General features: G+C 37.6%; 1 protein-coding gene across 4 annotated transcripts in view; it reads right to left on the bottom strand.

Moving 5' to 3' along the window:
* CHM (CHM Rab escort protein) overlaps positions 1 to 12,138 on the bottom strand; it is a 209,884-nt gene that overhangs the window by 34,502 nt on the left and 163,244 nt on the right. For all 4 annotated transcript variants that reach the window (XM_008272993.5, XM_089324090.1, XM_089324088.1 and 1 more), the window contains one exon: positions 9,709 to 9,805. In XM_008272993.5, the coding sequence (XP_008271215.3) occupies positions 9,709 to 9,805 (97 nt within the window). The remainder of the gene's footprint in view (positions 1 to 9,708; positions 9,806 to 12,138) is intronic.

Genomic DNA, 12,138 nt, shown 5'->3' with positions numbered 1-12,138 from the left:
AAGTTACAAAGTCTCATTGGTATTTATTTTGATTATGCTTGATTTACTCAAGTAAAACTGCATTAGTTACAGTGGTTGCCAACATTTGTCAAATGATTCTTCCAACAGGAAGAACGATGAGTTTAGTTCATGACTTCACCATTATAGCCTCAATTTTTAGAGCAAGTGAAAGTGCTTGGTTCCACTCAGCTGGCAATACCAATTACATGCCTATCACTTACTCAATAGGAATGAAGTCTAGTAATTGTTTGAAGGGAAAACAAGTCACAATAAAATCCATTTAGCATTAACATTTTAAGCAACATGTAAAATTTATACATTTAGAATTTACTCATTTTAAATACATTGTTTTTTGAGTTCTATAAAACTGCATGATCATTAACATTTTAACATAGTATAAATATAGGAAATCCACAAAATAGCTGACTTACATATATAAAGAACATTTAGACAGAAAGCTATAAAGTCTTCCCTTAAGAGCTATAATTCAAACAGATTCTTCTGAAGATTCATTTTTTCCCGAAGTATCAGTAATAACAAATTCCCAACCCCTTTCTCTAAAAGGTAGGCTCTTATACCACAGATAATCCAATTCAGTATTTTTGGTATTGGGTGCTTGACCTGTGAAATAATGGAATTATGTTTCTAAATTATTCTGTGAAGAAACAATTATGTAAACTTTAAAAACCTATTCTACTGTGTTCAGGCTATGCTTTATTCAAAAGGTTCAGGATAAATGACAATACACTTAAAAGAGAGCGAGGCATAAAACTGCTTAGGGAAGAGAATGATTTTATAACATTCTGAACTAAGTAATTTGCCTGTAATCAAGAAGCTTCAAAAATGAAAATAAATGAGCTGGGAACAGTTTTGAATACATAAACACATGGTATATTCACTTCTTTTTCTTTTTTCTGACTTGAAACAGAAAATATATGAAGGTAAGAGAAAGGCTGGTTTAAAGGCTTCTGTGATATTATCAGACTGGTTCTGTTTCAGAAGACGGACTGAGAACAGAACAACTTGCAACTAGTTGTGACATCAATGGCTTTCATTTAGGGCAGCAGCAGGAAAATACACCATTAAAGACCTTTAATGTTGGAATTACAAATTGCTCCTAAATGTCTGTGAAAAGGCACAAAGCATACGAAAGGGAGGAAGGGAAAAAAAAAACAAGCCAAACTTTAATTAAGTAATGAAAGCAAGTAAATGATAAAAATGTCATTTTCTATCTCAGTACATTTCTTAAATTGTGTTATATATTACATCAAACATTAACTCTAGTATAACTATTAAATAGGACTTTTAAAATAATGCATGTTATTAAGGAAGAACACATAAAAGATTTAATAATGGACATGAACTTCTCTTTTACTCTGGAACAAGACACAATATAAAAAATAAATTCAAATTTATCTTTTTCAGTCAACCTTTCTGGTTTAAACCTTACTATGGAGATCAGAGAACCAAAGCCAGTCCATCTCTCTATACTGCCATTTTTGTTTTGATAAACTGATTAAACCACAAAGATTTGGCAGATAATTTTATCATGGAATAAATGTGAGAAAGCTGGAGATGGAGAGGGTTTTAAAAGAAATAGGACTGTATCCATTTTGCTTAGTTGCATACATTATCAAATGTATGCAGAACTAGTGGCTTTTTCCACACACACGTGAGAAATCTGAGACTCTGAAGGTATTTGATTTGTATGGAATCTTTCAAAGTCATTTAGACTATTTCCTAATGAAGCATTATAAATTTCTAATAAAGAAATCAAGCTAAGAAATTAAACTTGTCCAAGGTTAAACAACTAGAGGTAATTCTGTAGACTCCTGGGCCAATATTCCTCCCACTATACCTATACCATTAAACTCCCTATAAATTCAAGCTACAAACCAATTCCCACAGCATCAGATACACACAAAAAATCCCCAAAACAAAACAAAATAAAAACTTATTAAAGTAATTCTTTGTTTCAATTTCATGATGTATGAAAATAGTGTTTTAAATTCTTTTTCATTTGCTAGTAGTGGGCAAAAGGTTTATAAACTTTATTTTTAAACTTTAAAGTTAGAAAATGATACTTTAGAAATAAAACTTTTCAAATGTGAAATAATTAAATAAAGCTGATTAAAAAATCTATCACCTCACAAACTTGATTTCTGTGGGGAAACATTTAAAATCTACTCTTTCAGCAATTTTGAGTAAATATATCAAAATATCACATTGTATTTCATAAATATATGCAATTATTATTTGTCAATAAAAATAACATTTAAACAAACAAAAATGAAACAAGATTTTGCAAGTAGTTCATTTTCATTAGCCCAATAGTGCTAAGTATAACGTATTTGCTGAAGCACGTAGGACAGAACCCTGTTTCTCACATTGGACAAGAAATTTAAACTTAATTATGCTACAATTGCTCTGAGAAGAAATATAACATGGTGGTTAAAGTCTAGGCTCTACTGTCAGATTACCTGAGTTCAAATTTAGTTTCTCCCTTATACCAGTTCTCTGACTTCATTGAAATCATTTACATATTCTGTGTTTCAGTTTCTTAATACATGTTAGTCATCAATATTATTAAAATGGAGTCAGTGTTAACCTAGAGGAAAATTCAGGGTTCTACCTAAACAAAGGAGCAAAAGCCTAACTGCACAAATGAGTTAGGGAAAGACAGGAATGGGGGTAATATTCAAACTAGGATTTGAAGGATGAGGAGGCATCTGACTGGCTGGCAAGGCCACTTGAGGTTAACAAACAATATGTGCACAGGCATAAAGGGGAGACAAAACACAGTAATACTGAAAAGAACAATATTTTTCTATAAGTAGTATCTATAACCCAGTATATTAGCAACATACTACTACTACTACTGCTACTACTATTATTAATAGTTACCATTTATATGTTTGCCATTTGCCAGGCACTATGTTAAGTGACTTCTAAACACTGAATCTTTGCAATAGCCCTAATTCAATTATATCTACTGCACACTGCATGTGGTAGGAACTGAATAAATATTTGTTGAATGACTCTTCTACAGAATGTTAGGATGTTGCTTTCTTTAGTGTATTATGGAAGAAAGCCCATGGTTCTGGGGTTGGCACAATGTTTATAATTTATGACCAGGAAAAAAGTATACAAGGGCTGAATTATTATTCTTTTTAAAATTTTCTTCAGCATCAGGATACGGTAGACTATATTGGTCCTGAATCAGAAGAAATTATGTTTGTATTCATACTCTACCACTTATGAAAGTAGGTGATCTTAGCAATGTAAATCAACTTCCTAAACTATCTTTTCCTAATCTATAAAATGAAGCTAACAGCACCTACTTCATAAGGTAATGCTAGGAACTGAATAAAATAATGAATGCGAAGTGCCTAGTCTATTACCTAGCTCCAGGCAACTCTTCAACGATAGCTATTAATATTACCATATCTTGAAGATAAATACCAGAAGACATAGGGCAAGAGATCTGGCCATCTCAGCTTCCTTTTGAGTGGGCCTAAAGAAGACCTAGAGTACTTAGACTCCCCTCACCTGGCTGACTGACAGTCCACATGTGCAATGCAGTGTGAACAGAAGAAATTTGCCTCATCATGAACTGTTTTAACACAGGATGTCAGGGGGTATACTTCATCCACAAGAAAAAATCTCCTACATTTGGACATCACAGAGATGCTCTTCCACCAGTGCTTGCCACACAACATAGTACTCTGAAGGATTTAATCATGTGAGGGAAGTCCTTTGATCCCTTTACAGTGATTCAATGAATAAATATAACTGACAAGAAAAAGTCACTAAAACAAAATATATAGATATCAAATGTATCTTAGTGTTTCTATCTAAGAAGATACTAGAAATCAAATAGTGTCAACTATCTGTGAGATGTATATAATAAATATGCTATTACATATAAAAGAGAATGTGAACCTCACAGTATCAATTCATGATGCACAACTACAGAGCATAAATGATATGCTTTGTCTCTTTTAACCAGTAGGAAGGCTTCTCTAAATTAGCTGACTTGAAGAAAGTATGAGGGATATATATATGGAAGGAAGGAAGGAAGGGAGGAAGGGAAGGAAGGAAGGAAGGAAGGAAGGGAGGAAGGGAAGGAAGGGAAGGAAGGGAGGGAAGGGAGGAAGAAGGAAGGAAGGAAGGAAGGAAGGAAGGAAGGAAGGAAGGAAGGAAGGAAGGAAGGAAGGAAGGAAGGAAGGAAGGAAGGAAGGAAGGAAGGAAGGAAGGAAGGGAGGATGGGAGGAAGGGAGGAAGGGAGGGAAGGGAGGGAAGGGAGGGAAGGGAGGGAAGGAAGGGAAGGGAAGGGAAGGGAAGGGAAGGGAAGGGAAGGGAAGGGAAGGGAAGGGAAGGGAGGGAGGGAGGGAGGGAGGGAGGGAAGGAAGGAAGGAAGGAAGGAAGGAAGGAAGGAAGGAAGGAAGGAGGGAAGGATCCTGATTATAAGAAAGGAGTCAGGGTCTGGCACTGTGGCGCAGCGGGTTAAAGTCCTGGCCTGAAGCGCTGGTATCCCACATGGGTGACGGTTTGAGTCCTGGCTGCTCCACTTCTGATCTAGCGCCCTGCTAATGTGCCTGGGAAAGCAGCAGAGGATGGTCGAAGTCCTTGGGCCCCTGTACCTGCATGGGAGACCCGTTAGAAGCTCCTGGCTCCTGACTTCGGATCGGCTTGGCTCTGGCCATTGCAACCATTTGAGCAGTAAACCAGCAGATGGAAGACATCTGTCTTTCTCTGACTCTATCTCTCTTTGCGACTCTGTCATTAAAATAAATCTTTAAAAAAAAAGTCACATGAGAAAGGCTGGCTTACTTAAAATCGGTCACTGATTAGTATCTTGCAGGACAATTTGGAAAAGCACATTAAATTTCAGGAAGTATGTAATGTGGTAGGAAGATTTAATAGAAATAAAGGAGGAAGAAACATGAGTGAAATTTAATGACCACTTGAGACATTTATCTATTGTAGCAGCTTGGAAATTAAATACTTGAAACTTGAATTCAACTAATCAAAATTTTAACAAACATCTGAGATAGTATGCCAAATTTTGATCACACTATAACACTTGTCTTTAATATCATCTTTCTGGAATAAATGTCTGTTTTAAATTCATGTTGTGGAAAAATCAGAAATTCAAAGTTAACAAACAAAAACAACCTAAAAATTATCTGTATTCTAACTATTTAGAAATGGTAAATGCTGTTTGGTATAAACTCTTTGGAATCTTATTCGTATAGATGACCCTATAAATACACATATGTGTGTATGTATAGATATATAAAAACCCACAAATACATTCACCTATCACAATATAAAATTAGTTTAAAAATTTAACTCATGGCCAGCGCCGCGGCTCACTAGGCTAATCCTCCGCCTAGCGGCGCCGGCACACTGGGTTCTAGTCCCGGTTGGGGTGCCGGATTCTGTCCTGGTTGCCCCTCTTCCAGGCCAGCTCTCTGCTGTGGCCAGGGAGTGCAGTGGAGGATGGCCCAAGTGCTTGGGCCCTGCACCCCATGGGAGACCAGGAAAAGCACCTGGCTCCTGGCTCCTGCCATCGGATCAGCGCGGTGCGCCGGCCGCGGTGGCCATTGGAGGGTGAACCAACGGCAAAGGAAGACCTTTCTCTCTGTCTCTCTCTCTCACTGTCCACTCTGCCTGTCAAAAAATAAAAAAAAATAAAAAAAAATTAACTCATATTAAAAAACTTACATAAGAAAATCTATTACCTTTATAATTAACATGAAACTGCAAAATCTCTCACATTCAATTCTTAAGGCTAGGACTGTCTCATATTACCTGAAACCCTCCTAATTCATTTTAGACCACAATGATCTTTTCCCCATTTAACACTCGTTACTTGTATGAGTTCATCAAAAAGTTCATTGAAAATGTAAACTTTTTGGCCGGCACTGCGGCTCACTAGGCTAATCCTCCGCCTTGCGGCACCGGCACACCGGGTTCTAGTCCCGGTCGGGGTGCCGGATTCTGTCCCGGTTGCCCCTCTTCCAGGCCAGCTCTCTGCTGTGGCCTGGGAGTGCAGTGGAGGATGGCCCAGGTGCTTGGGCCCTGCACCCCATGGGAGACCAGGAGAAGCACCTGGCTCCTGGCTCTTGCCATCGGATCAGCGCGGTGCGCCGGCCGCAGCGCGCCGGCCATGGCGGCCATTGGAGGGTGAACCAACGGCAAAAGGAAGAGCTTTCTCTTTCTGCTGTCTCTCTCTCTCTCACTGTCCACTCTGTCAAAAAAAAAAAAAAAAAAGAAAGAAAGAAAGAAAGAAAAGAAAAGAAAAGAAAAAAAAAAGAGAATGTGAACTTTTTAATTCTGTTTTTCCATGAACTTTTTAAAGTACTGGTGTACATTAAGTTTATAATATCTTGCTTTACTGTTTTTTTTTTTTTAGTTTGTTAATTTGTTATTGTTTTTTTTCTTCCTCAGTACACTGAGAGCTTCATGGGATCAAAAACTGTTTATTTCTGTGTGATTTCCAAGAACTACAGTAATGCCCTGTTAGCTATACTTTTTTGTAGGATATATTTTTAAAAAATTTTAATGAATTGAGAAATATATTTGCAACACATAAGACTAAATACTGATGCCTTTAATATTTATAGTCCTCTTTTAAGTCAGTAAGAAAAAGGCAACATGGGGCGGCACCGTGGCTCACTTGGCTAATCCTCCGCCTGCGGCGCCGGCACCCCGGCTTCTAGTCCCGGTTGGCGTACTGGGTACTAATCCCTGTTGCTCCTCTTCCAGTCCAGCTCTCTGCTGCGGCTTGGGCAGGCAGTGGAAGATGGCCCAGGTGCTTGAGTCCCTGCACCTGCATGGGAGACCGGGATGAAGCACCTGGCTCCTGCCTTCGGATCAGCACAGCGCCGACCGTGGTGGTCATTAGGAGAGTGAACCAACAGAAGGGAGACCTTTCTCTCTCTCTCTCTCTCTCACTGTCTATAAATCTCTCTCTCTCTCTGTCTCTAACTCTGCCTGTCACAAAAAAAAAAAAAAAGGCAACGTAATAAATAAGTGAAATGGATAAGGGATTCAGAAAGAAGTACAAATATCTAATAAACATTATTGAACAATGTTCAACTTCACAAGATACTTTCAGGGGAGTGGGTAGTGGGGGCACTTTGACATATGTCAAAAGTCTTAAAAATCTAGATACCTGTCCCTTGAAAAATGATATTATAGACATGAAAAAAAGTTTTTGTTCTATTAATTTTTAAAAAAGTAATTTATAAAACAGTGTTCCATTTTTCTGGAAATACTTATGCATGGTTAAAGGAAAAAGAACAGGCCGGCGCCGTGGCTTAATAGGCTAATCCTCTACCTAGCGGCGCCGGCACACCGGGTTCTAGTCCCGGTCAGGGCGCCAGATTCTTTCCCGGTTGCCCCTCTTCCAGGCCAGCTCTCTGCTGTGGCCAGGGAGTGCAGTGGAGGATGGCCCAAGTGCTTGGGCCCTGCACCCCATGGGAGACCAGGAGGAAGCACCTGGCTCCTGCCTTCAGATCAGCGCGGTACACCGGCTGCAGCGCGCCAGCCGTGGCAGCCATCAGAGGGTGAACCAACGGCAAAAGGAAGACCTTTCTCTCTGTCTCTCTCTCTCACTATCCACTCGGCCTGTCAAAAAAAAAAAAAAAAAAAAAAAAGGAAAAAGAACAGAGAATCCTACACAAAGAGTATTTATCATCTCCAGGTAGGGAGATTATAGCAATTTTGCTATTTTTTGTATATATCTTCCAAATTATCAATATTGAAAATATATTATTAGATTAAGGATGCAAAATATATCACATAGAAAAATAATTTATGAATTCAGTGCATAAAATTCACAAAATATAAACTATGATGAGTACAGTTTTATATCTAAGAAGCTAACACAGATGAAAAGACATGAAAAGAATGGCTAATGCAATAGGAGAAAATAACAGTAACCATCATGGTAAATATTTATCCAAAAGACTCCTGAGCTACTTTTCCAATGGAAATCTGAGATCACAGCAATGTTGAATGAGTTTTCTGCACTCATCCAGATGACTTTAAGCTCCCCTCTTTTCTCCATCTGACCATGGTTTTTCATGTTTTAGTGGTAGCTTCAGACTTTTCCCATTTAAGTTTTCTTTTTTCAGTCTTGTGATTTTCAGAATTCTTGTAACAGTTTAAATAACAAGATAAGTTTACACAAAAATTTTTTTGGTAGCTAATGATATGTTTCTCTCCTATGAATCTCTAGAATCTACTATTTGTTGGCACCTCTCTTATGAAAGACTTTCACAATCTGCCTCTTAAAGCTACTTCTGCATTTATCTTTCCAACCTCAGTGTGTGAGTCCCCTAAGGGGGGAACTGTACCACAAAAATCATTTAACTATATGCTGCACTCCATTAATAAACCATCTTGTTACATTAGATAAAGAATAACATTATGAATATTTCAAATCAGGTATCTCAGTTTCTTTGTAATGCCTACAGTACAAAGTGATGTGTATTGTGGATTTGTGGATTCCTGCTTACTGAAAGACCCTTAAGAAATATGCTGTAGGGGGCCAGAATTGTGGTGTAGCAGGAAAAGCTGCTGCCTGTGATGCCAGCAGCCCATATTGGCTCCACTTCCAATCCAGCTCCTTGCTAATGCACCTGGGAAAGCAGCAGAGGATGGCCCAAGCGCTTGGGCTCCTGTACCCATGTGGGAGTGGAAGAAGCCTGGAAGAAGCTCCTGGCTGCTGGCTTCAGACTGGCCCATCTCCAACCATTGAGGACATTTGGGGAGTGAACCAGCAGATTTAAGATGTCAAGATCTCAAGATCTCTCTCTCTCTGCAACTCTTTCAAATAAATAAAAAAAAAAAACAACTTTTTTTTTCCCAAGAGAAATACATTGTAGAAGGCATGACATCCAATGTATTACAGACAGATACATATAAGAAAAAGAATGGACAAAGTAGTCCTAAAGTTTAGTTTCACACATACATAAAAAAACTGAGAATCTACACATGAAAAAGGTTCAGTAATTGCATTTCGAATTCAAAGGTAAGTGCCAGGATCTGAATCTGCGTCCCTCACAATTCATATGCTGAAATTAAATCCCCTGTGTAACAGTATTAAGACTTGTGGTCTTTTGAGAGGTGACTGAATCATGAGGGCTCAGCCTTTACAAAAGAGGTCTAAGAGAGTTTGTTTGCTACTTCTGTCACATAGGGACACACAGAAGGTATCACCTATGAGGGACAGATGCTGAATTTGCTGGTGCCATAATCTTGGATTTACAAGCCTCCAGAAATATGAGAAATGAATTACTATTGTTCAGAAATTACACAATCAAAGGTATTCTGTTATAGCAGCCTGAACAGACTAAGACAAAAGTTAAAGAAAATTAGCAGTAAAGAAAATGTTTTGCAAAAGTAGGATTCCAACAAACTTAAGAAAAATTGCAGGAAGAATTAGAAAAGTGATAGAAATTCTTTTATTGGAGAAATTAAAAAAAAGTCTGCAAAGATTTAGCCACAGAAATGTTTGGAGGCAAGAGAAGGCATGGGATGACTTATTAATGACCATACATTTGTAGGAAGAAGCAGGTATAAACCTCTATATGGGAAAATCTCCATAAATCCAACCTTGAAAAATGTAATAGCTGCCCCCTTCAGATTCTAAATAAACATAGAAAACAAACAACCAGAGTCTACTCTGCTTACAGGTGCCTTTCATGCACGTCATCGTTGAAGAACACAACTCAATGACCCGAACAGCAGAAGTTCCTGGTTCCTCTGCTGGCACTGTCAAAATGGAAATCTAAAAACAGAAACAAAATATCAGACATAGCTGTTAGATCTGCTTTTCATTCTTTATCACCAGAATGCTAACTTCCAAATTGAGTATCTTTTTTCAAACATCCCTTGGTGTGTGAAAAAAAATCTGGCTTCTAAGAATTTAATTTTGAAAGAATTTTGAAACACATAACATGCACATGTGTCCTGATATCCAATTTCTGCATTATTTATATGTCATGTTCATATAATTATCATAAATATTTCAAGCATTTTAACATTTATTAAATCATTTACTTAATATTTCAAAGGATGAAATTATGACTTGTTAGCTCTGGAATATATGGATTTCATTGTATGAAGTCATATCATATTAAATCAGTCTGATTATTCATAATGACTAAAAATAGTTATAGAGCCCTAAAAATTAAAGATGTTACTAATCACAAAGATATTGAAACAAGAGGTCAAAGTAAATATAAAACTAAAATATCCTTAAATGAATGATTTCAAATTAATTCAAGGACTCAATGAATAAAACCAGAAATTCATAATCATATAACAAAATTATTACTGAATACTGTTAGTTGATATGCAGTATTATATCCTAGTCACCACTGACAAACTATATGGCCTTATATTTAAAAGACTTTAAATGACCCTCCGGTTAATACTTGTCTGTAGTCTAAATTTCTAGCATTAATCCTCAGTCTGTTCTCCATTCTGAAGAAATTATATCCTCTCATATAGGGAAAGGCCCATTTGTACTTTTCCTTGTAAGTGTTATGCTTTAATTCTGGGAAAGTTAAACTGATAACCCACAGAAGAAATGCCTATAATATGTTCTAAAAATAGAAATTATTTTGATAATCACTACCACTCTATTTGTTGGGGTTCAAGATGCCTGAAAAACTAAGTTCACCTTTCTCTAAACCCTCTTTGCCATGTTCATGGTGAAAAATGCTGCACTTCAGCATTAAACAGAAAAGCACTACTAAGACATTGAATGCCACGGACTGAAAACATGACCATTATTTTACACCAACATTTAAGAGCTTTTGCGATTCTTACAGCTATCATTTTTTAGCTATCAGTAACCTGTCACCAGATTTCCTGCTTTACTTGAAATCTGTTTCAGACATCACTGAGATTATAAATGTCATTAAAAGAAAATTAGCTCAGGGCCAGTGCTGTGGCACAGCCGGCAGTGCTGGCATCCCACATGGAGACTGGTTCTTGTATCCACTGCCTCATTTCTGATCCAGCTCCCTGCTAATGCACCTGGGAAAGCGGCAGAGGATTGCCCAATGTGGGAGACCCAGAAGAAGCTCCTGCACCAACATGGCAGACCCAGTCTTAAGAAGCTCCTGGCTTCCGATTGGCTTGGCTCCAGCTGTTGTGGCCATTTGGGGAGTGAAACAGGGAATGGAAGATCTTTCTCTCTGTCTCCACTCTGTCTGTAACTCTGTCTTTCAAATAAATAAAATAAATCTTTAAGAAAGAAAACTGTCTCATACCTCTAATACCAACTCCATAATATTTACCTGAACTTATTCTTTTCTTGTCTAAGTCTCATCATCCTATCTTTTTTTTTATGTGAGAGTTTTTATTTAAAATTTTTCTTTATATAAATGTTACAAATTTTATGTATCTCATACATACAGTTTTAAGTACATAATGACACTTCCCACACCATCCTCCCACCCTCCCTCACTTCCACTCTTTCTCCTGCTTTGTTTCTTATTTTTCTTTTAATTTTTGTGATGATATACTGTTTTTTTTCTTTGAGAACAAGTTTTATCATTAATCAAAGAAGCACCTAAGGAAACAAGCAATGGAGTTGGACACTTAGGCTTATTTAAAACTATGTTTTAAAAATTAAAAGAGTCTAAGAGTGACAGGGAGAGTGTGAGAAGAAAAAACTCCCCATAGGAAACAAAGGCAGGCTGGATGTACACTTTAGATGGATCACTCTGATAACTGGGTGGAGTTTGAAGGAGGTAAGAGGAGTAGGGCAACCAGTTAGAAGGCAGACAGGATGAGTCCCATAAATGGAATAGAAAGAATAAGGACTGAGAGGAAAAGCAGAATGATGCAACTTTGAGGAAATGCATTGGCAGGACCTGAAGACTCAGGAGATGTCAGAGAAGGAATGAAGAAGTTGTTGTTTAAAAGGAAGTCAGCCCTGTTCATTGAGGTTGGGAGTGCTGGATAAGATGTTTTGTGAGGGTAGATGGTGAGTTCAGTTCTGAGTATGTTCCATCTGATAGATGTTCAGCAGGAAGTTTGGCACCTGGGTCAGATACGTCTAGGAGATTTATGTCAAGAACTATGCAAAACTTGAAACTACTTGAAAAC

This window comes from Oryctolagus cuniculus, chromosome X (assembly GCF_051225735.1).
Source record: "Oryctolagus cuniculus isolate XC-2025 breed Fujian yellow rabbit chromosome X, ASM5122573v1, whole genome shotgun sequence".
Taxonomy (NCBI): domain Eukaryota; kingdom Metazoa; phylum Chordata; class Mammalia; order Lagomorpha; family Leporidae; genus Oryctolagus; species Oryctolagus cuniculus.
Note: the sequence above shows the minus strand (reverse complement) of the source record. Positions and strands in the feature narration are given on the sequence as shown.